The sequence below is a fragment of the Bubalus bubalis genome, chromosome 6 (assembly GCF_019923935.1).
Source record: "Bubalus bubalis isolate 160015118507 breed Murrah chromosome 6, NDDB_SH_1, whole genome shotgun sequence".
Classification (NCBI taxonomy): domain Eukaryota; kingdom Metazoa; phylum Chordata; class Mammalia; order Artiodactyla; family Bovidae; genus Bubalus; species Bubalus bubalis.
Window position 1 is genome coordinate 102,250,545 of NC_059162.1, and position 23,320 is coordinate 102,273,864.

The 23,320-nt window shown below is 54.4% G+C and overlaps 1 protein-coding gene across 4 annotated transcripts in view; it reads right to left on the reverse strand.

Moving 5' to 3' along the window:
- Window positions 1-23,320, reverse strand: part of SZT2 (SZT2 subunit of KICSTOR complex) — a 52,565-nt gene that overhangs the window by 19,066 nt on the left and 10,179 nt on the right. For 2 of the 4 annotated variants that reach the window (XM_025288933.3, XM_025288931.3), the window contains exons 2-39: window positions 21,071-21,196; window positions 20,600-20,773; window positions 20,133-20,303; window positions 16,719-16,850; window positions 15,818-15,959; window positions 15,303-15,409; window positions 11,580-11,790; window positions 11,225-11,395; window positions 10,631-10,865; window positions 10,313-10,442; window positions 9,239-9,381; window positions 8,837-8,989; window positions 8,590-8,704; window positions 8,164-8,381; window positions 7,866-8,081; window positions 7,402-7,480; window positions 7,110-7,204; window positions 6,676-6,844; window positions 6,393-6,507; window positions 6,164-6,277; window positions 5,805-5,975; window positions 5,588-5,682; window positions 5,228-5,351; window positions 4,972-5,136; window positions 4,681-4,885; window positions 4,270-4,385; window positions 3,915-4,161; window positions 2,970-3,111; window positions 2,769-2,861; window positions 2,540-2,618; window positions 2,145-2,438; window positions 1,840-1,981; window positions 1,566-1,661; window positions 1,415-1,478; window positions 1,001-1,186; window positions 512-682; window positions 337-424; window positions 167-238 (exon numbers count right to left, since the gene is read on the reverse strand). In XM_025288933.3, coding sequence (XP_025144718.3) covers window positions 167-238; window positions 337-424; window positions 512-682; window positions 1,001-1,186; window positions 1,415-1,478; window positions 1,566-1,661; window positions 1,840-1,981; window positions 2,145-2,438; window positions 2,540-2,618; window positions 2,769-2,861; window positions 2,970-3,111; window positions 3,915-4,161; window positions 4,270-4,385; window positions 4,681-4,885; window positions 4,972-5,136; window positions 5,228-5,351; window positions 5,588-5,682; window positions 5,805-5,975; window positions 6,164-6,277; window positions 6,393-6,507; window positions 6,676-6,844; window positions 7,110-7,204; window positions 7,402-7,480; window positions 7,866-8,081; window positions 8,164-8,381; window positions 8,590-8,704; window positions 8,837-8,989; window positions 9,239-9,381; window positions 10,313-10,442; window positions 10,631-10,865; window positions 11,225-11,395; window positions 11,580-11,790; window positions 15,303-15,409; window positions 15,818-15,959; window positions 16,719-16,850; window positions 20,133-20,303; window positions 20,600-20,773; window positions 21,071-21,196 — 5,566 coding nt within the window. Of the gene's footprint in view, window positions 1-166; window positions 239-336; window positions 425-511; window positions 683-1,000; window positions 1,187-1,414; window positions 1,479-1,565; window positions 1,662-1,839; window positions 1,982-2,144; window positions 2,439-2,539; window positions 2,619-2,768; window positions 2,862-2,969; window positions 3,112-3,914; window positions 4,162-4,269; window positions 4,386-4,680; window positions 4,886-4,971; window positions 5,137-5,227; window positions 5,352-5,587; window positions 5,683-5,804; window positions 5,976-6,163; window positions 6,278-6,392; window positions 6,508-6,675; window positions 6,845-7,109; window positions 7,205-7,401; window positions 7,481-7,865; window positions 8,082-8,163; window positions 8,382-8,589; window positions 8,705-8,836; window positions 8,990-9,238; window positions 9,382-10,312; window positions 10,443-10,630; window positions 10,866-11,224; window positions 11,396-11,579; window positions 11,791-15,302; window positions 15,410-15,817; window positions 15,960-16,718; window positions 16,851-17,317; window positions 17,484-18,255; window positions 18,550-20,132; window positions 20,304-20,599; window positions 20,774-21,070; window positions 21,197-23,320 lie in introns of those variants that run through there. The other 2 variants (XM_025288935.3, XM_044945135.2) reach the window with 2 other exon arrangements.

Genomic DNA, 23,320 nt, shown 5'->3' on the forward strand with positions numbered 1-23,320 from the left:
CGTGCTCAAGTTCAAGCTCACCCTTAGGCTCATGTCAGCCCCAAATGCACCAGCCTGGTGGGCCCCCTGGGTTAGTCCCTACTGATGGGCCTGCCCAGACCTTTCCCTATGCGGCCCTGAGTCCACTTCCCATCAGCTTGGTCCTCCCTGCTCTGCTCCAACGTACCTAGGTGGTCCGAGTCCACACTGCCCTGACTGGACATGAGACTGAGTCCCCGGCTGGGCCCAGGCTGGCTCCCTGGGAAGAGAAGGGAAAGCCTGGAGCCTCTCTCGATCCTGCCAAGGACGCTTTCTGAACATGGGTGCAGGGCCAGGGAGGTGCAAGCCCTCTCTTACCTCCCTGGGGCAGGTTGGGCAGACTGATGAGCAGGGGGCTCTGAGAATCCTCTGGGGAGCCAGGGGCTTGGGGGCTGGCTGTCAGGGCCTGAGGGTCAGGAGGTCAGGTTGGAGCACAGCCCCATACTTCCACCACCACCCGCTCCTTTCGCAGGTCAGCCCAGGCAAGACTCACCTCCCCTTCAAGGCCTTCAGCCCTGTCCTCCTGGCTGCGCCAAGCCCAGGCCGGGGAAGTCCCAAGTTCCCTGTGGGACCCACCTGCCTGTTGGCCCACTGCCACAAAGAAGAAGCCACTGTCAGGGTCCTCAAGAAGAACATGACCAGGGAGGTGGAGGCAGCGGAACTCCTAGGGAGCAGGAGCCAAGGGCAGAGATTAGGCAGGAGCAGCTCTCCCTACTGGTGGGCCCCACACTTCCTCATCAGACCCCTCACAAGCACCCGGTGAAGCACAAGCTAGCATCCCCGTTGTTATGAAAAGGCTCAGTGACTCGCCCAAGACTCAACAGGCCTGGGGGCAAGGGTGAGCTGCCAGGCATGGGGTCAGAGTCAGACCACAGGGTGAGGAGGTGGACTCCAACTGAGAGAGGGCCTTCTGGTTCTATCCATGCAGCCTGGGGAAGGACAGGCCCCAGGGTGACCAGGGAGCGTCTCGAGGGCAGCATACCTCCTTAAACTGTGTGAGAGAACGCTCTGGCCCAAACACAAAACTCAGGGGCAGTGTTTGGCGCAGGCAGGTGGAGCGTCCAGGTGAGCTGTGGATGTGGGCGGCTGCGCGGTGCAGGGCCGGGCTCTGGGGGATGCCCCCTCTTCGCAGCGCCCCCACCATCTCATCCTCCAGCAGCCAGCGGATCTACAGTCAGAGAGCGATGCAGGGAGTGGTGAGGGGCACCCCCCACGCCGACTGGGGCATCACTGTACTCCATCAGAAGACACTGGAAGAGACTCTGCCTCACAGACTGGGATAGGCCTCACTGGACTCCAGAATAAAGGGGGTGTCTTATATCACCATCTGATGGAAAGGGTATCAGTTACAGTGCTGAGAGGTGGTTACTTAGGTTGGGAGAGGGAAGGCCCTCACCTCACTCATGGTGGTCTCAACAGCCAGTCTGTGGGGTGTGGCCAAATTAGACAGTCCTGGGTGCCTAATTGGAAGAAAGGTTTACGTACTGGTTTCCAGAGGACAAAAACCAATGGGGAGCAAGGAAGTCTAAGAGGGAGATAGGAAATACCTGTCTTCTCCTGGAGGTGGAAGTGGGGGCCCCAGCCCATCATCGGATGGCTGCCCTGGGGACCGTGGGAAAGACGCACTGCTTTCAGATGTTGACCTGAACAGAACAGGAGCAAAGGTCAAAGGTCAGCACCTATCATCCTCCCAAGGCCTCCTCCGCAATCCTTTCTTGGAATCCTTAAGGTACCTTTAGTCTCCAGGCACCCCTAAACTCCTTAATGGTTCCCATTAAGGATCCCAAGGCCCCAGATCCCCCACCAAACTTGCTGCCACACCTGTGGTGCTGAGGATCTGAGGTCGGGGGAAGCTCCACTTCCAGGGGCAAGGTCAGCACAAAGACGTCCAGAGTGACACTGAGGTCCCGCAGAGGAACTCGGCCTCCAATGGGGGGGCCCTCCAGGCTAGAAAGCACCTGGCCTGGGAGAGGGGGGAGGTTAGGGGTCACTGGAGCCCTGGGACAAGCACAGATTCCAAGTGTCTAGGGCTAAAGAGTTATACCCAGAGGCTCTCTCCCACCCCCAGACAGGCAGGCAGGCTGAACCAGGTCCTGTGGCCCTCCCCTGGGGACCTCTAGACTCACCCAGGCAGGTGGGCAGGCTGCACACAGGTACTGAGCTGTGCTGGCCACGCAGCCGCACGGAGCAAGTGAGGTGCAGGAAGAGCGGCGGTAGGTCATGAGCCAGGCTCTCAGGCCCCGTGGGGGAGTCGCCCCCCAGGATACTGAAGGAGTCTTCGTCCGGGTTCACGGTGTCTGCGTCTGACAGCGAGGCAGAGTCCAGCCCAGCAGGCCCCAGGTCTGGTTCACGGCTCTCGCGGTACTCCACTTCCAGCTCTGGGTCACTCTCGGTGACCACGCAGCAGGCAGATGCGTCTCCTGGAGACACATGTCACGCGGTCAACAGGAGAGGCTGGCGGCGGAGGCCCTGGATGCTGGCTGGAAGCAGCCTTTACCCCTGTACCCACTGGCCTATGTACCTTCCTCTCCCATGAGCTCAGCCTCTGAAAACTCCAAGTCACTGACTTTTCTGTCGACTGTGTCCCGGGGGCCCTCATCCTGGGCAAGAGAAAGGGACAGCTTGATCTGAGGTGGGGCCTCAGGGGACCAAGCATCAGGGATCAGGAGGATCTGGGTGGGCCAAGCAGGCTTTCAGGGGCTACAGGCTGTGGGGAGGGAGGGAGGGAGGTAAGGGAGATGGCCGCTCACCTCACGCCTGCTGGATGGAGGGCAATAGAAGAAGTAGTGGGGGTTGGAGGGCACGGTGCGGAAGTGGAGACTGCTGATCTCCAGGAACTTCTCCTGTTTGGGGTTAGAAGGCTATGATGTCAGCTGCTATTCAGCTGAGCCTACACACCCTCAACCATGAGGGACCACTGCCCAGCCAGGGCTCTGTCTCTCTGCCCTCACCTGGATGAGGCTGTGAAGAGCATCATGGGCCTCTCCTCTGAGCTGGCAGACATCTGTCAGAGAGATCTCCAGGCCCGGGTCTGGATGCCCAGGGACACGGGTGCTCTGAAACTCAGGCTCGCTTAGGTCCTCGGTATCTATGCTGAGCAGGGTGGGGGGTAGTGAAGCGTTAGGAAGCATCGTGTCCTAGAGGAGCCTGCTTCCCAAGTGGGAGCAGCACACGATGGTCTGCCTCCGCCTCTCAGAAGGGTGCTGAGCACAGGATGCTCGCAGGAGAGGCCGGGAGAACCCACCCACCCGTCTCCGCTCTAACCGCCATATTGCTTGGTGGCTGGACATTTCTGTGCAACAGAGGAGTGAGTAAGGCTGACTCCTGGCTTTCAGCGGGTGGAGGGAGAGGTCATTCATCGTGGAAGAGAGACCCAGGTGGAGAAGCAAGGTTTGGTGGGAAAAGTGCACTCATCTGGGGGGCATGAAAGGCGGGGGATGCAGACCTCCAGAGAGGGAACTGGGCACCACCAGCGTACTCAGCCCTCTGCTCCTTCCAATCCCCCAGCGCGGACCCCTGCAGACACCAGACACACAGCTGTCTGCCTGCCTGCCTCTCTCACTCAACAGTTTCTGTCTGTGTGAGACTCAGCAGTTTAGGGCATTATCACTACAATCTGGATGTCCTCGGAACAAGCTTCTGCTTTCTCTGATGGCCACTGGCAACTCCCCACCACTAACCTAGCTCAACACTCCACACCAAAACAGGAAAGCTGGGAGAACCAGGAGAGTAAGATGGGGAGACTGCTGCCCATGTTGAATGGGAGACAGAAGCCTGGGCAGGAGGTGGGAAAGCAGTGGCCAAGCATGGCTGGTCGCTTCCCCAGGGCAAGAGGCCCCGGGCTACAGGGGCTTCATCTGTGTGCCCCCTACACATCACTCAAGAACCATCCCAACCTGGACTCAGAAGCCAGGACAGCTCGCTCCCGAGGCTCGGGGCCCTCCTCCATGCTGCTGCTGAAGAGCCCTGGGCTGAGAGGACCAGGGCTTGGGGGTGCATGAGGCAAACCCCGAGTGTGGCCACACAGCGCGAGCAGAAAAGGGGTGATGTCTATTTCCTGCAGCAGCTCCTCACAGGCATCCACTGCTATCAGCAGGTCCTGCGAGGTCACGCTCTGTGCTTGTTGCAAGCTCCGGAACAGCCCTGGGGGAAGCAGAAGGGGCCACGAGGTCAAGCTCTGTGAGGACCTCTCCAATCCCCATGGCCGTAATCTGCAAAGTGGGCTCCTCCTTGCCACGGCGTCACGCTCACCGCGGACGTAGCATCGCTGTGCATGCTCCTGTAGCAAGGCACAGTGGCTGGCTGCCCCCTTGTGCCTGGGCTCCATCCAGGCTGAGGAGAGGGAAGGCTGGTCGAGGAACTGAGTCCTAGGAATGGAAGGAAAGAGAGGGCTTGGCCAGCTCCCCTCAGTGACAGCCCACACTCAACCATCCCCCACCTTCCAGTGGATTGTCCCTAGGTCCCTACCAAAGGCAGTGACGGCCCAGAGACTTCAGCTGATGCACTGAAGGAAGTCTAGCACTGGGCAGGCAGGACATGGCCAAGAAGCTGAGCTCCTGACACTGATCATCAACTTGTGTGTCTCTCCCCTTGAGCCATGGCTGGGGGCCATGGTTGGCTGGGGGCTGGGAAAGGACCTAGGTCAACACAGAGGGCACTCACCGGAAGACGAGATCTCGGGGTGGCTGAGGGGGCTGCATGCCAATCATCTGCTCCCTCAATGCTTCCAGAGAACAGCTATAGATGTAAACAGGACACCGGGTCCGGGGCCCATCTGCACCCTCTGTCTGTGAAGCCTGGCGCCCAGGGTAAGCTGGTACGTCCTGACGGAAGGGTGGGCTCAGCTCTCCTGGATTCTGGGCACTGTCTGTGGGCAAGAGGTGGCCCATGGCATCCAGCCCTCTGTTCCCATTCCTGCTGCTGCTTAACTGACTTAAGAGTCAGCAGACTTACCACTGGCTGGGGTGACACTGAGGGTGGGGACCCGGGACTTTGTCACCGTGACCCCCGTTCCTGCCAGATCTTTCAGGCTGGGGGCCCCATTCCAATCGTCAAACTTAGGCCTCATCTCCTCTTGAGGGGGTCCCTCTAGGCCATATGAAGCCAGATGTAGGACATCTGCAGAAGAAAAGTGAGACATAACTCAGAGCCGCCTGGCGGGCCAGTGAGGGAGCTGAGGGGATGCGTGGGAGAGGTCAACAGTCAGTACCTGAGAAGGTCGCGGGGAGGAAAGTCAGAAAAACATGCTGGGGGGTCACAAGCCTTGCATAGCAGCGCCACTGAGGGGGCTGCGCAGAGCTGACGGGCCCGGGAGTTTCAGGAGGGCCTGGACTCTGTACAAGAGAAGCAAAATCAGAGCCGCCTGAAGGGACCACCCAATGCCCACTTCCTTCCTCTGCCCGCGACTCCACGCTCAGGGACAGCTTGCAACACTGGCGACCAAGAGGAACGACGGCACCCTGTCAGTGGCGGGCGGCACTGAGCCTGCCCAGACTTAGAAAGCTGGGGAGGAGCACGTGGGGACGGCAGGAGGTCACCATGATGAGAGGCCTGATGCACCAGTGCTGACCAGGGTGGGAAGACCGGGGTCTCCGATGGCCTGGGCGCCGCTGCCTGCTCGATCCTTTAGGATCCCAGGGTCCCCCACTGGTGGCCCCTCTGGACCTACAATGAAGGTAGAGGTGGATGGGAGAGAGCAGGGCTCTGAGATGCGGGAAAGGGGAGGCCAGAACCCAGACGGGAATCGCTCTGTCGAGTCTGGTGCCTGGAAAGAGGCGGGGGCTCACCTGGACTGTGGCAGGTCCGCCGAAGCACCTCGCGCAGGAAGGCCGCCTGGTCGGCGGCGGGCAGCGGGAGCTCTCGGTCACTCAGCTCCTGGCCCAGGCAGCCATGCAGCAGGCACAGCACCATGTCATTGGCGGGACATGGCCCCTCGGCGGGAGGGACGCCCTCTGGCTCTGCCCAACACACACTCCGCTCAGCACCCAGGGCCTCCTGCTGCCCAGTGCCCCCGGCTCCGCCCCGGCCAGCCCGGCCCTCCTGCAGCCGCCGCCCCCGACACCCTCTGCTCCTTCACAGACTCATCTGCTTTCGGTGCTCTAATACCCCTTGGCTGGCTGGCTCTCTAGGCACAAGGTTCACCCACCTCTGGAAAGCAGGAGGAAGAACATCTGGAGCTGCTGGCACTGAGGCAACAGTCCCATGAGGTCAAAACGGAAGGGGATCTCGTGGACGCAGGCGTCTCTTCCCTGGTCCAATCCTGGGAGGGTGGTGAGGGTTGGGGAGACAAGCGCAGGGAGGCCTGGAGTTCCCGTCTGCAGCTGGCTTCTCCCCACTCCTCCCCTGCTCCTGCCCAGAGGCCCCTCCCCACTGACCGGCAGAGACCCTTGGCTCCAGGGGCAGGGGACTCCACTCCTTGCTCTGGCAGAGCTGTATCAGGTACTCGAAGCTCAGCATGGAGCCTATGCAGGCAGCGTCCCGAGGGTGGAGCTAGGGGAGGAGCAGCAGAGGGCAGGCGTGAACCCCAGCTTCCAGCTCTCAAGGAAGCCCCACCAACACAGACATTCAGAACACAGAGACTGAGAGGGACCAGGAAGCCATCAGGCTGTGCTACTCCCAGGGGACTAGGGAGCGGTGGGGTCCTCCGAGGCCACTCACAGCTCGAGGGATCTCACAGTACGTCAAGTCCTGGAGGTGCCTCCAGCTTTCAGGGCCGGGTCCCACCCGTCCATGCTGTGGCTCCACCCACACCTCGGTGACCAGGTTGAGTTCCGAGTCCCCCTCCAGGGCCTCCACCTCCACATCGTTGTCATCATCTGTTGAGAAGCTAAAGGAGGAAGGACTCTAAGCCTGGAAGAAAGGAGAGTCCAACCCACCACCACCTGGTCAGGAGTCGGTCCACAGAGGGCGGGAAGGCCAGGGCTCACAGGACAGCCACAATTCACACACGGCCTTCTGTCACTGTATGTGCCCCATGAAGCGTCTAAAGACAGTATCCCCTGCCCTGACTTTCAAGGCTGGGAGACAGACCTTCAGGGCGCAGCAGGGGGAAGGGAAACTGGAGCAAAGTGGCTCGGGGGGTCGGGCCTCACCTGTCCTTGGTGGAGGTTGAATGAGGCGGAAAGAGGATGTACTGGACCACGCACGTGTGCCTCTCCTTGGCCGCAGCCTGCCCCGGGGGCTCGTTCTGGGACAGGAAGGGAGAGTTTAGACCCACCCCAGCCCTGGCCTTCAGAACTTTAGGCCCCTCGCCACACTCCTGGGATTGGCCTCAGGCCACAGGGTCCCAATGAGGCAGTGTTTCCATCAGTGCCGAACCCGCTCAGAGGTGAGTAGCCCTGGGATGACGATGGACCTTGGTGGGATGTGAGGGATGGCACGTACCTGAATCGGGAGCTCCAGGACCATGGTGATGATGCCTTCCCCACTGCAGGCGAAGTGGAACCCTTCCGAGAGCCGGACTCTGAGGCCCCGGAGAAGCAGCAGTGGGACGGGATGAGATGGGGAGAGACATTCAGCATACAACCCCTGGCCTCCGATGCCACTTAAGATGCCCACTTTCCAGTGGCCATCCAGGCAGACTTGTCTGCTCGTGGCCCTGTTCAAACCACTGGTCCCTCAGGGGCCAAATGAGAACCAGGGGCCAAAGTCACCAAGTTGTGGGGAAAGGTGGTGGGTAGGGGAGCAGCGTGTCAGCTCTGTGCTGGCTCTTCTGCAGAGCGGGGGCCTCAGAGATGAGGGCAGAGAGAGGGACCATGTCTGGCTTAGGCTTTCTGCCAGCATCCAAGCCCAGCGTTGATGCTTGCTCCCTCCCTGCCCTCCGTGGCCCGGTAGGTTGAGTGACGTACTCAGTGAGGATGGAAAGGAGCTGGGCGATGGCGCTGAGTGGCAGTGCAGGGGCCAGTCCTGACGGGACGCTCCAGAGCCAGCGCTGGTGGTACAGGTAGCGGGACAGTGATGCCAGGCTGGAAGAGGCTGAGCGGCCCGACACCAAGGGCAGTGGCCCCGGTGGCTCCAGGGTCAGCAAGAAGGGTGCCCGGTAGTCCAGGGGCAGCTTCTCATACCTGGGCAACAAGGGCAATTCCCAATTGACCTCTACTCATGCCCAGCTCATGTTCCTGGCCTGTCCTCACCCTCTCTACCAACCTGATGAGCAGCTTGTCCAGTGGCTTATGCAGGACCACAAGGCAGGGCCGGTCAGACAGGGCCTGCTGTGGCCCCAGCGTTGGGGGGGACTTGGAGGGAGAGTTGCCCCCACCAGTGCCCCCCAGCCCTTTTCGTTTCACCTTGGGTGTTGGCTCCTTGCTTTGAACCCGGTGGGGGAAACGCAGGCGCAGGATTTCTTCCCTCAAGTCCGACACAATCTGAGGGGAAACTGTGATCACAACCTCCTGCTCCCATCAGCTATGGACATGCAGAAGGGGTCCACAGACGAGGCGGGAGAGCCTGGTGCCCCACGGCTTATTGGTCTGGGGGGCTCCTCCTTCGACTGGCCCCGGGAGTGCTGGGGAGAAGGAGCCTGTTGACACTCCAGGGCTCGTGGGTCGGAGAGTGAGTTGGGGCCCCGCTCACCTTGTGCCGAGCCTGTGCTGGTGTGCCGATGAGGAAACCCAGGCGGAGCACCATGCACGGGGCCTTGGAGATGATGCGGACCATGTAGAAGGAGGAGGGGGGCTGGTCTGGGGCACTGGGGAGAAATGGAGGGTCCGTGAGCAGCCCTCGGCGGGGAGAAGATGGGTTTAGGAGGAAGGAGGGAGAGGGTCTGGGGTGAGAGGAAGAGACACGGGATGGGGGGAGGAGGGGCCATCACCGCGCCCACCTGGAGAGCAGCTTCACATAGGAATAGCCCTCGACTAGCACGAAGCTGCTCCAGTCACGGAGCAGGGAGGTCAGCGAGGAGTGCGAGATCCTGCACTGGACAGTGCTGTAGCGGCCGTTGCTGCCCGGGGTGTGCAGGTGCTTGGGGATGGGCCTGGAAGAGGGTGTGCGGTGAGGTCAGCCGGCCCGGGCCCAGGCGTGGGGGAGGGGGACAGGCTGCTACTTCTCTCTTCCAGGCCCTGTCTGAGGGTCTGGAGGCTCAAGAGCAGGAGGGCTAGGATGGCTGGAGCTTTCCTTGGCCAAGTCGGTACAGGCTCATCCACTGCCTCCCTTCCCCGTCACCCCGCGTCCCTCCCGCGCCCTGCTCCTCCACCCCGGCTGTGGCCCGACCAGGGATACCCACGTGTCGTGCTCCAGGATGAGCACCAGGCGATGCATGTGCAGCCAGCGCTGCCACGAGTTAGCGTCCATGGACAGCACCGGCTTCCAATAGGCAGCAAACTGGGCATGGGAGGAGTCGGAGCCACTGTGCTGAAGCGACAGCACCTGGGGGCACGAAGAGTCATGAATGACCTCCGCAGGGCATCAGAGCCTGGGGTGGTGGGGGGGGGGTGGGGTCAGAGGCGGCAGTGGTGTAAGGCTAAAGGAACCTTCAGCCCCGCCTGGGACAGAGGCAGAAATGCCTCCAATAGGAAGGCTAGGTCAGGGGCCCCCAGCCTCTAGAATCTCATGCCTAATGGTCTGAGCTGGAAATGCTGAAATAATAGTAAGAAATACAATGCACAATAAATGTAATGCACTTGAATCATTCCAAAACGACTCCCTCAAACCCCAGTCTGTGGAAAAACTGTCTTCCACAAAACCAGTCCCTGGTGCCAGAAAGGTTGGGGACCACTGGCTAGAGTAAGACAAATGAGCCCAGGGACAGGCAGGGTGGCCTCTTAAAGCTGAATCCAGACACAGGATGGAACTTCCATCACTGACTTTAGGGGAAAGCCTCTGAGTGATGGCAGGACCTCAGGAAGAGGGTATGATTCATACCCTCATGAGGGTGGAATAAGCCCCCAGCCCCTCAGTGCTAGGCTGACAGCTGGGGCCAAGTGTGGAGAAAGCAAAAGACAAACGGAGCCACAGTCCTTGAGAAGCACAGCAGTCGTGGTTGGCTGGAAGTGCGGGGCAGGCTGGAGGGTGCATGTGGAGATGGCAAAAGGGCTTGCAGCTGGCTGGGAGACCCCTACCGAGACATTCTGCAAGTCTTGACCTTGGACTCCAGTGATCCGTGGAGGGTCACCTTTCTCTAGAGACTCTTTCCTCCCCTGGGGCGGGGGGTGGGGGTGGGGAGGAGGGGGCTCTGAAGGCTAAAGTTCAGGGTCCTGGTTTGGGGGCCTCAGATTTGAGAGGTGAGGAAAATGAACGTGGTTCTGGGCTCCAGAGGGTGAGCCCAGGACAGGGAGAACGTGCGTCAGGGCCCCCTCACCGGGGTGGTGGAGCCGGGTGGGATGTAGAAGAGAGGCACTCCGCTCTTGGTGCTGTCGGGCAGCGTGAAGTGTTCTGGGACGGAGGAGAAGGACTGCAGGTGGGCGAGCATCTGGTCCGTCTGGTTAATGCTGCAGAGCAAGGGCCACCCTGAGCCTCCCCGGCCTCTGGGGAGTCAGGGGAGGGGAGCCCCAGGGGCACGTGGGAGTCTGGACACAAGCCCGAGTGCTCAGGGTGACTCTCTCCAGCCCCGCTTTCACACCTCCGCCCCTCCACACAGCGAGTGGGGCCTCCGTCGCTGAGCGGCGACCCTGCTTACCTCTGCAGCGTGTTCCAGAACCGCCGGATAACGTGGGTCCGATACAGCGAGCGAATGGGTTGTCTCAGCGCGCAGGACACGTCATGCAGGATGTCATAACCGCCTTCCATTGTCACTTCCACCCGGGTGCCTCGAGGGCCCTCAGGCTCCAGGGGCCAGGGTGCAGTAGCCACGTACTCAATGCGCATGTTGTGTTTCCACAGCAGCACCAGCTTCACCTCCAGCTGGGACCCGCCTTCAGGGGAAGCAGGAGGGGAGGAGGGCCTGGGACTGGGTCCTGTCCACAACCTCCACCTACAGCATGCAACTCTAGCCTGGCCAAAGGTTCTAAGCCTGGTTCCACAGGGTGCAGGCCCAGAGCCCGCCAACAGACACAAACTGAAGTTCGCAGGCAAAATCTGAAAACAAAGCTAAGTCCAGGACACTACACCACTCTCAGCTGACTCACCTGGAACAGAAGGAGATGGAACTGGGAAGCTAAATGCGAAGAGAAGTAAGCCCAGCTCAAGTGACAGGCAGAGTCTGCCATGCATGATACACGGGGGTCTCCTGCTCTGTTTAGACGTGTGGGATACAGCAGGGCCTAGACCTTACCTTTGGCCAGTGTGACCTCTCGGACGCTGTAGCCCTCTCGAAGCCGCACAGACACGGTGCTGACCAAGTCAGCTGGAACCTCCTTTTCAGTGTGCTTTTTCCGGCGCAGGGCCAAGGCAGGGTTGCTGCTTGCGGAGACCAGGTGCTCATTAAACAGGCGGTGCTGAGAGCCTAGGGGCCGGCAGGGAAGGGGCAGGGGACAGTGTTACCTGTCAGCTGATGGAGGAGAACAGGGTGAAGTCGTCAGCCCAGTTACACTGCCTGGGGACCCGAGCCCTAGACAGATCCCTGTATCATCTCTGGGTCCACACTAGGATCCCCCGGGTTCCCACACCTGCCCCAGTCTGCCCCTCACCGCAGTAATATTCAGGGTTCAGGGCTTCCCCGCTGCGCAGGAAGGAGTAGAGGAGAAATGCCCGGTGGTAGACAGTCAGACCCAGGTTGCCTGGTTCGGGCTCAGGACAAGTGGAGAGGTAGGAGCCGAATGTTGCCATGGCGATAAACTTCATCAATTCCACGTTGGGTACGTGGCCAAAACTGCAGTCATAAGAGTAAACTCCTCCCACCTGAAGAAAGTGAGCAAGTAGAGACCTAGCTCCAGGAGAGACAATGGAGAAGAAAGTGCAAGAAGAGACTGGGCTGGATGGCAGCTCCCATCCCTGGCCCGCACAGCGGCAGCTTTCTTTCCCTGAGCCCTTCTGTCTGAAGCCAATGCCACCTGGCCACACCCCTCTCACCCCACATCAAATACCAGCCTGACCCCATTCACTAAGATTTTGGCCAATGGCTCACCAAATTCCTATCATCATCTTAAGACTGCAGTGTCTGACAGGGTGCTTCTCAAACTTTAGGGTGCACACAAAGCACCTGAGGTCTGGGGTGGGAGCCTGAGATTTTGCATTTCTAACAAGCTCCCTGGCAATGCCAAGGCTGCTGGTCTGTGGACCGTAGTTTGAGCACTAAACCTATAGATCAGAGACTAGCAAACCACATACAACCTGCGGTCAACTCTAGTCTAGCATCTATTTTTGTAAATAAACTTTTATTGGAATATAGCACGCCCATTCATCTTCCTACTGTCCATGCCTGCTTTCAGGCTACAAGAGCACAGCTGAGTAGCTGGGACAACCATATGGCCCACAAAGCTGAAAATGTTTACTACTTGGTCCTTTGGAGGTATACTCTAGAATTTAGTAGTCCCCAACCTTTTTGGCACCAGCGACCAACTTCATGGAAGATGATTATTCCATGAACCAGGGTTGAGGGGGATGGTTTCAGGATGATTCAACTGTATTACATTTACTGTGCAAGTTATTTCTATTATTATTATTATTCCATCAGCTCTACCTCAGATCATCAGGCTTTAGAGATCAGAGATGGGGACACCTACAGATGGTTCATTCAATTTCCTGGCCACTCAGCTCCTTAACCCTCATCTCCAAGAACTTTATTCCACTCACCTGCCCCCTAGCTACACACTGGCCCCTGACTTCACCTGGAACTACTTCCTCTTTGTGAACTCAATTGCCACATCCCTGATTACACATAACTCTGTCCCATTTTTAAGTTCCTTTCATCCTCCTCCTCCTGCTGCTCTCTGATCCCATTAAGACTCCTAGGCCTTGAACCTTTGCTCTTTTCAAATCTATCCACGTCCTCCTGGGCCTCTTTTTACAACCCAGCCTGGACCGCATGTTCAAACAACTTCTTATGCAACATTCTCAACTCCCAGGCCCTCCTCACCATTTTTCTGCTTCCACCTGGAAACCCCAACTAGGATCACAAGCTCTATACCCAGATCCCAAATGAGATCTTCAGTTCAGTTCAGTCGCTCAGTCGTGTCCGACTCTTTGCAACACCATGAATCGCAGCACACCAGGCCTCCCTGTCCATCACCAACTCCCGGAGTTCACCCAAACTCATGTTCATCAAGTCAGTGATGCCATCCAGCCATCTCATCCTCTGTCGTCCCCTTCTCCTCCTGCCCCCAATCCCTCCCAGAATCAGGGTCTTTTCCAATGAGTCAACTCTTTGCATGAGGTGGCCAAAGTATTGGAGTTTCAGCCTCAGCATCAGTCCTTCCAATGAACACCCGGGATGGTCTCCTTTAGGATGGACTGGTCGGATCCCAAATGGAAGAAAAACTGCACAGTTGTGTAGGGTGGCGCCACACCAAAACGTATGACACCCAATCCAGCTGGTCCTTCAGGCTGGTCTTCAGCGTCATTCCTCCTCCTCACCTCTGCCTCCCTCCCTCACAGCACATGTCTTCACTTCTATCCTAGTCTCAGAGAAGCAAGGACACTCTTCTGCTCCAAGAATCCCTCAATTTATTTTTTGAGCCACCGTCCTCCTGTTAATTTAGGAACTTCACTCCATCCAGCTTCCTTTCCTTTATTTTCAAACTCTGCTCCACCATGGCCCTTTGGAAACATGAAGTCTCTAGCTTAAAACACAAATCAGAACACCCCTCTCTTTCCACACTATCCTCCCCTCAGGCTGCCGTTCTCTCTCTCGAGCATGCTTGCTCCTCCCTTGATCTGAACAACCAGATTCCACATGTCAACACTTGTCTCTACATCTTTCCCTTCTATCCACTCTTCCACACACTGCAATCATTTCTCTCACCGCCTTTTGACTATAGTAGCCTCGAAAAAAATTTCTATAACCTCCTAATTGCCAAAGGCAAAGGGCACTTTTCATTCCTCATTGTACAAGATCTCTCTATTGCCTCTCATGCTGTGAAGTACTCCTTTTTCCCCCCAAACCCTGAAATTCTTGACACCAGAGCCTTCTGGTTTTTGTCTGATTATTTCCTCTTCATTCTTTGCTGGGCCCCCTCTCCATGAAAGATCTTTAAACCCCAGTAGCCCCCAAGTTCTTTGGGGGTGCTTATCTATTCTCAAATGCCATGTGTAGGCTGCCCAAATCCTAACTCTCAATTAGTGTGGACTCCTGAGTATCTGATCTACATGTCCGACCGCTAACGGCTGCGAATAGCAGTCATTTACTATGTAATTCTGCACTATGCTAAACCCTTCAAATGCATCACCCCACCCCCTGAGGAAGGTACTATTACAATCTCTGTTTACAAATGAATCCACCCAAGAAGGGAAGTGATGTGTCCACATCACACAGCCAGTAAGTGGAGCCAGGATCCCGGCCAGGCGTGCCAGACTGCAAAGGTGACACACGGGCCCCGGCACCATGTGCGCACACCTGGCCTCAGCGTCCTGTCCACCCCGCCCCAACTGCTGCTCTGTTGACTCTGCTGGCTCCCAGTCATCAGTGAAGTCAGAAACGTGGACACACCCTTAGCCCCTCTTTCTTGTTCACCCCTCACATCTCGCTAATCATAAGTCATGTTGATGCCGCCCCTTCATTTCCTTAATGCTACCCCCCATTCTCTCTTACCCTGAATTCCCCTAGTTTAAGTCCTGATCCTCTCATCTGACCACTGCAATTAACAGCCTCTCCGCCTCCACTCTTGTCCCTCCCCCAGCAATGAGTGACATTTATAAAACATAAACCCAGTAAGTGACTTTCCTTCCCTCTATCAGCATCACCCACACAATTATGCTGGAACTCCTCTAACACAGCAGAAGCGCCTTTCCATGCTCTGGCCTATGCCTACCCTCTAGCCTCACTTTCCACAGCTCTCTGCCTTCTATCCTATAGCCTGTCAATCCAAACTGGCTGCAGGTCCCTGAATACATGCACTCCCTCCTCTGCTTAAGCTAGTTTGAGCTGGGTTTTCTGACCCTTGCAACTGAAACAGGAATAACTAAATCTAATGAGGGAGGTAGGACTGGAACTGACTGCCAGACAGCAAATTCTGGATTCTTCTTACTATAACATGCTGTCTCTCACATCCTAAGGAAAGAACAAAGATGAGAATCCTCTCCCACCAGTTTACTATCCTGTTCTAGACATGATGCTCCCTCCCCATCCCCACCATCCCTCCAGAACTATGCTATTGGCTTTACCTGGGAAACCACTGCCTACAAGAAAGTAACCAGCCACATTCCACCTGGTAAGGTGTGATACTTTCCTCTCCTCCTTCCCAGAAAGTCCTTACCTGCACAAAAGAACAGGCCACAGTGCCACTGCGAAGCTGGTTCAGCAGCGTCTCACAGACAGCAACATCGGGGATGCTGGTCACTCCATCCGTGATCACAATGATACCTGGAGCAGGAAGCATCAGACTCAGACCTGGGGTCCCTCCAGATCAGAGTCACAGGGAGGCTCCCAAGGGACAGGACCTCAGTGTCCACCAACCACTGTGTTTTATAATCCTCCAATACCTTTCCTTCTCCCCTTCTCTCCTGCTTCAACCTCTCAAGGACTGGGTCCCAAACTCCTCCCAAGAGGTGATCTTGGAGCTCTGTTCCTTCCCACCAGGGTCCCTGCTGGTTGTCAGAGCTGGGGGTACTTGAGATACACACTACTGAACACTTACCTTTCACAAACAAGGAAACAGACGCACTTCCCTGCGGCCCACCAATCCTTTGGAACTTCTATCTTTGCTGATAATACCACCCACCCTTCCTGTACCCCCGTTTCCCCAATCTCACCAACATTCCTCCTACTGACCTGCACTGGAGTTGGAGGGCAGCAGCTGCAGTGCCAGGATGCCCTGACGAATCATACTGACCAGTCCAAGATCAGCTGTCACCATGGAAACGCCCACTTTCCGGCCTGAGGGCTCCCCCGAGTCTGGGGACTGGTCCTCGGTCTGGCCCAAGTTACAGAAAAGACTGAATGGGACAGATGGCGCTGCTACCCCATCCACAGCAAAGCCAGAATTGATAGTCTAGCATTGCCCAGGCCAGACAGGCCTAGTCCTATGAGCTCTCCAGTTCCCCTACTGTGTGGCCAAGTCCTGACTATGCTCCTTCCCCTGCTGTGCGCTTGGAGGCCGATCCTCAGATGGGCAGGGCGTCCAGCACCAGGTGAAGCACCTCACTGTCCTGGAGCAGGCCTTCCCTACCTTTTGCCAGTAAGGCCCCCTTTACATATTCTTCCATTGCCATTATGATATATATTAATACATCAATCAGATTAAGTCTTCAGACACACAGACCCGCCATCTGCCTGGCTACTTCTCAGATATCTAAAAGAACAGGAGAGTGCACTGTGGTGAACCCAAGCAGCTTTATCCCAGATTATACAAAATAGTGGAAATCAAAGTCACCCACGATCACCTTCTCAGATCCACTGGGGGGGAAGATTCAGGACTGAAAAAACACAAGCAAACAGCCTCCACATTTTCTCCCAGCAGCAGTGTGTGTCTTGGGGAGTCTAGTAAGCCTTCTTCCAACAGGGAACCTGTTGTGTGCACTCACTGGCACTTCTTTCCTTGGCGCCCTCTGCCCCTGGCTTTTAGCCCTTTTTTCCTGCTGTCTCTTCCCTCTATGACATTTGGCTTGTCCTTCCTCTGTCCCTTAACAGCTCCTCCTTCTAAGCGGCCTCTACCTGCTTTCCTCCCACATACCTGGTTCTGGCGGTCATACTGCTGCTGTAGCATGGTGGCCACCTTATCCTCAAAGAGACAGAGCTGCGCATACACCTGCTGCAAGAACACCTCCTGCTGGGAAGGCTCCAAGAGGCAGCCCTGGACCAGCACCTGAGAAGCACAAGGGCAAGAGCGAGACATGAAGGGCAGGGGGACGCCGGGCAGTACCCCTCTGGCCTCCCTATTTATTTGCCACACTGGGCTGCCCCAAGCTCCCGTATGGGGGCGCCACTAACATCTTCCAGTTTCCTCCATCTTGGCCTCCGGGACATCGTCTACAAGCTGCCCTATCTGGCCAGGAAAAGCCTCTTTTGACTCATACTTTCTTATTCTTGTTGATTTCCAAGCACTGCACACAGAAGCTGCTCTAGATCTTTTCTCTTTCTTAAGCTTAGAATCTTATTCCCCCAACGAGTGTTCCTTGCTTCTCTTTACCCTTAGCAGATAACTCCCACCCACCATTTTCACAGAGAAAGGAAACCAGTCAACAGGAACTCCCCACTCACCCTAACCTTCAGGGTGACTACTCTCTGACCCACCGAAAACACCCTCAGCATTTGCCAGGCATTTGGATCTACCTGTGTTCTTGTTCTTCCTTTCAGGCTCCGAAGAAGATTCCTCTTCCTCTTTTTTCTCCCCAAAGCTAATATCTCCATCTAATCTTGGATCTTTTGTCTAACATCTTGGTTCTCTCTCCATGGGGTTTCCTTCCTTCTACTTTCAACGTGAGTAAGTTCTCCCATCCTAAAAATTTGATACAGACCTGGCAGCCCCTGTGGTGGCCTTGGGATCTCTCCTCTCTCCCTGTTCTCATCACACTCCTACAATCTGCCCACTTCTCCCCAACTCCTGCCCTCCCACCCAACAGCTACTGCTTCACTCTCCATTCAGAACTGGGCCAGTGCGTGGGGACAGCCAGAAGAGGGCAGAGCGGGACTTTGGACGATTAAAGGCCTGACTGTGAGGAGAGGAAGACTGGGAACTGGGGCTGTGAAAAGATGAGCAAAATGTTCAGAGCTGTATTGTTCAGAAGAGTGAAAACTGAGTCAACCTAAGGGTCCAACAACAAAAGTTTGGCTAAATATATAATGACAAAAACACGATAAAATATTAAGAGAGGCAGTCATTTAAAACTGTTTTCAAAAAAATATTTAGTGATGTGGAAAAAATGCCCATATCATATGTTAAAAAAGCAGGAGGTAGAACTGGGTGTTTGGAATAAGCCTGATGTTTCTTCTGTCTCTGGACTGAGTAGAGGTGATGAGGGAAATAAACACATACTCAAAGAGAAGAAAGACATTCCATAACATGTCAAAAATAGCTATTTCTGAGAGGTATATTACGAGCAAGTTCTGTAGGTTTTTAAAAAAAACATTTTATATATTTTCCAAATCTCCTTCAAAGGGCATATAGTATAAACGTGACAACTTTTTGTTTTGAAAAACAGCAGGATGCATCTTGAGGAAGTTGCCTCACTTCTTAGCTGACTTAGTAACAAGTGGCCCTGGAGGCTTACCTAAGCTCTCAGTCCTCGTCTTCTCCACAGTGGTTGTCCTTGTTCAGAACGCACCTCCTCTGCCATGCTGCAATAATCTTCCGCCTGTTCTCCCTAGTCCAGAGTTTGCCCCCAGTTCTTCTCACTGGCCACAAACAAGCGTCATCTTCCTAATGTACACATCTGATCCTGTCACTGACATTCCAAACCTCCAACAGTTCTCTACTACCTGTGACTAATAATTTCAGTAGCTAACATTTGCACGTTTTCTGTGTGACAGGCATTGTTTTATTAACAAATGCTTGATACGTATTAATTCAGTAACCATGCAATATTGGTGACATCCCCATTTTGGAGAAAAGATCCAGATGCACAGAGAGGTTAAGTAACTTGCATAAGAACACATAGCTGGTAAGGGGTACAGCCAGGAAGCACATGAGGCATCTGCAGATACAGATGCTCTTTACCACCAAACTCCCCTGTAGAATAAAGTGCAAGTTCTTAGCCATGACATCCAAGGCGTTTCCTAATTCTGCCCCCGCTTCTCTCTCTAGTCTCCCCTTTACCACCCTCCTAACCCTCCCATCAATCTTCATTGTGGCCAGCTGAGTAACATGTGGCTCCCTAGAACCCCTGTGACTGACAGCAGTTTCACAGCTCTATGTCTTTGCTTCTGCTGGCCCCTCTGCCTGGAAAGCCCATTTCCTCTGTTTTCAATAATTAACATTAATTCATCCTTCAAGACTCAGTTCAAATGTCTTGGTCCAAAAGTCTCTCCTGCTGCTGCTCCAGGCTGGCTGGGTGCTCCCACAGCACCTGAGTCATAACTTATCAGTACCCTTATCACTTTCAACTGAAATTATCTCTTTCAATATCTGTCTATCCCACTAAGCTCTCAACTCCTCCCAGTAGGACAGGAACAGGGTCTGATTCATCCAGGACCTAGCCCAGGCCTGGCATCGATTGGGCTTCACTAAGTGTTTATCAAAGTGAACCTAACATCTAAACTTTTCTCACCTTGACCATGAGTACCTGCAAAGCCTGATCTCTACCTGGGGATGTAGTCCACCACCAACAGTCCTAACACCAGCACTAGGAGAATACTTTAATTCTGGGTAGAGGGCTGGGACCCAGGCATGTACCCAATGCCATATGCATATTTCAGCTCCTCAGATGCTGTTTCTTGCATCCTCCTCTCTCAAAGCCAGTTTGATAGCTAAGCTGACAATGCAGCCATCAGGAACAGTTTCAGGGTAAGCCCCTACCAATGAGTTAAGGGTGGTTACAAGCAGATGAGGGGAAACTGGGCCAATACTTATCTAAGCCCAAAACAGATATTCCAGTAACAGACTTGGCCATTCTCCAAAAGGAGTGCCTTCTGATAGCCTGTTTGGGTGTCGCATAAGCCTGTAATTATCTGTATGGTCAGCATTAACACCCGACAGCTCACAGGTGCTCAGAAGAAAAATGACCCTCCTCTCTCCTTGGAAGAAATTATGTTTCTGGGTCTTTGTTATATTTCAAAACCACAAAACTGTCCCAAAAGACCATCTCCTAGAGGCAGTGCAAGGAGTTAGGACAGTATCAAGTCTTCCGATGGAACTAAAAGGAGCAGGGGAGAGAAGAGACGTCCAGGAGCAGAACCAGAGACTGACAGGAGCAATGAGAGAGGCATTTGTCCAGTCAGTGCCAACTCACCTGATGCTTATGGGAAGGCCCTTTAAGGCCAGAGCAACAGACACTTTTAAAGAGGAGAGAGACTTGCAGAGATGACTAGGAATAGGTTTGAGGAGGGCTGGAGACTTTGAGCATGGAGAGTAGAGACAGGATAAGGACTTGGTCAGTGGACTACCCAAAATGAGGTCTGAGGATACAGACATGGAGAGAGGATGCAATACCTGATGGGACTGCAGGCCAATGATGGAGGAGTAGGCCTGGATAGTGACGTAGATCTCAGGCTGGAAGTCAATACAAGATCCAGGCACTCGGAAGGGCCGGAGCAGCCCGCCTAGGCAGCGGGAGAGGGCATGGAAAACTTCATCAAACAAGATCTCCCCTGTGGAATCATCCTGAGGGCAATGCAAAGAAAGGTCTCTCAAGGGTAACCAAACACAGCCCCGAGCAGAAGGCAGATATAAGCAGCTTCTGGGGTTGAGATTCTCAAGGTTGATCATACCCCCCAACACAGTGCACAGATGGGACGGCCTCTGTCTTCAAACACCCACCATTCCTTCACACACCTGTCTCCTTTCCACCGTGGTACCACTGTGGGATCATTCTTCACTTATCTCAGGCTACCTCTTCTTACTTCTCACTTCCTACCCAATCCTTTCTTCCCACTGCCTCCCCTCAACCAACCCCTTACCACAATGCCGGTAGATGGGCTGAGGTCCAGCTCAATGACAAACCGATACTGCCAGGCCAGGAAGGTGACCCGGGTGGATGGTACAAGGAGGAAGGGCCTGGGGACCACCGGCTCATCTGGCTGCCACCCGGGAGGCAGGACACTGAGGACTTCTAGCTCCTGCTCAGACTGAAGCTGATGATGGAGAGAAGAGGGAAGAGTCAGTCGCCCCTTTCTCTCCAGGACCTGACTTCCAGACCCAAAATGACACACCACTGGCTCTACCTCCTGCAACCCAACCAAGTACTTCTCCAAGCTGGAAAAACGACTAGACAAAATTTCCCCTGTGAAATTTTGTGGGCGAGGTCACGCGCCCCTCCTCGAATTGGACCCCTCAAGAGTTAGTCTCCCCTCCTGTGTCCAGCACTCTCCTAAAAAAGCAAAACAGACCCTCGGGTCAGCCCTCATGTTGTGCGTGTTTCTGGGCCTCACCAGCATCTCTTGGGGTGTGGCCTGCACAGTCTGGTGCAGGTGATTGAGGAACCAAGCCAGGCGAACATTTCGGGAGATTCGATAATCCTTTTTCATCAACAGGAACACCTGCCCGGCTTCTTCCACCTAGGGATAAAGAGATATTTTAAAAATCTATAAAAATTCACTAGTCCCAGGGACTTCCCTGGTGGTCCTGCAGCTAAGACTCCATGCTCCCCACGCAGGCGGCCTGGGTCTGATCCCTGGTCAGGGAACTAGGGGCTTGCCAGGTGGCTCCATGGGTAAAGAATCTGCCTGCAATGCAGGAGACACAGGTTTGATCCCTGGGTCAGGAAGATCCCCTGGAGGAGGGCATTGCAACCCTCTCCAGTATCCTTGCCGGGAGAATCCCATGGACAGAGGAGCCTGGCGGGCTACGGTTCATGGGGTTACAAAGAATTGGACATGACTGAAGTGACTCAGCATGCACGCAGGGAACTGGATCCCATGTGTCTCAACTAAGGGTTCACGTGCTGCAACTAAAGATTAGTGTGGCCACAACTAAGACCTGGCAGAGCCAAATAAGTATTTTTTAAAAATCTACTAGTTGCCAGTACACATAGATCACAGTGCAAGTAACTTGTCCAAAAAGCTCGGAATCCATTACCGAGAGGCAAGGCAGCAGAGGTGAAATGGTTACCCCCACTTCAGTGCAATGGGCTTCCCAAGGATTCAATTCTCATCTCTTGGTTCCCATTTCCCCTCTAAAGACATCTATGCAGATCAAGTGACCTTTGTACATTTCAATGGATATGTGAGTTTCTCCTATAAACTCTAAGTTCTTTGAGGGCAGGGATTGCATCTTGCTCTATTTTTGTGTCCCTGTGCTTAGCAAATTGCTTAAAACAGAACAGACACTCAATAATGCCCGGCAGTTCCTCCTATTAAGTCTTGACAACAGCAGGGAGTGAGAGCTCTTCACTGGGTGAATGGCAAGCCTACTGAAGACCTCAAACCCAACTTCTGTGGGTCACAGTCTCCCTCCCCATCCTTCTCAGCTGTCAACGCTCCAGTTCCTTCCTTCCGTTGCCTCACAGGCAGTCAGTTCAACAGTGTCCTAACGACCATTTGTTCCGTTGCCTGTGTCCTCACCTGTCGCGACAAAAGCCCGGCCAACTCTTGACTTAGGATGAATTTAACTTTCTTCCTTATCCACACATACACTGCACCGGCTGTACACTCTGACGGAAAGAAGCTTCCCACCTTGCCAGTGGTGCCACTTCTAGAGAACGTTACCAATCATCTCACCTTTTCCTGCTCAGCAACCCTTCCTTAGTCCCCTCAGGTTTTACAATCTGCCTACTCCCGTGGTCCCAGCAGATGAAACTGCCTACAGTTTTGCAGAGAAATAAGGGTCAGCTGGCCTGAACTCTTCAATGTTTCCTCAAGATTAACCCTTATCAGTAACATCCTTTACTCCCTTACTCTTGCCTCAGATGAAAAGCTTACTCTCCTCTCCTACTTAGACAAACTGCAAATTTCTCTTCCCATGTTCCTAGTGAGGGGGGAAATGCCAGGCTACGAGGAAGTGAGCAAAAGTCAGTGATATCCTGTTGAGAAATGGGATGTTGAAATGAAGATTTTTTTTTTCTCCAATAATGGGGAAATACCCATGAAGAAGAGATGGAAAAAGTCCTGGAAAAGCAATAATGATGGATATCTGATGCTGGAGAAGAGTTTGGAGAGCAGAGATGCAACGACTAATGATGAAGAAAGACCTTTCTCTCCAAGACAGAAGGCAAGCATAAAGAGATATAGAAGCTATGGATACACGTATAAGTATATGGCTGAGTACTCTCACTGTTCACCTGAAATTACCACAACATTTTTAATCAGCTATATCCCAATACAAAATAAAAAGTTTAAAGTTTGGGGAAAGAAATACAGAAAGGGACATTGAAAAATGGCAGGGATGAGAGTAGAAGGAGGAAGAGGGAAGAAACACATATTTATTGAGTACTTAAAATACATTCAATAGAACACTGTAGAGGTTAAGTATAAGAACTTCAGATTCGGACAGCCTGGGTTTGAATCCCAATTCAGCCTCCCATTAGCAGTGAGATTGTGGAAAAGGTACTTAACCTATATAAGTCTCAGTGTCCTCATTTGTAAAATGAAGATAGTACTGGTATTAGATTTACCAGCACCAATCCTAATACCAATTGAATTGCGCTGTTTTGCTGATGAAGGAAAACTATGCATATGAAGTCG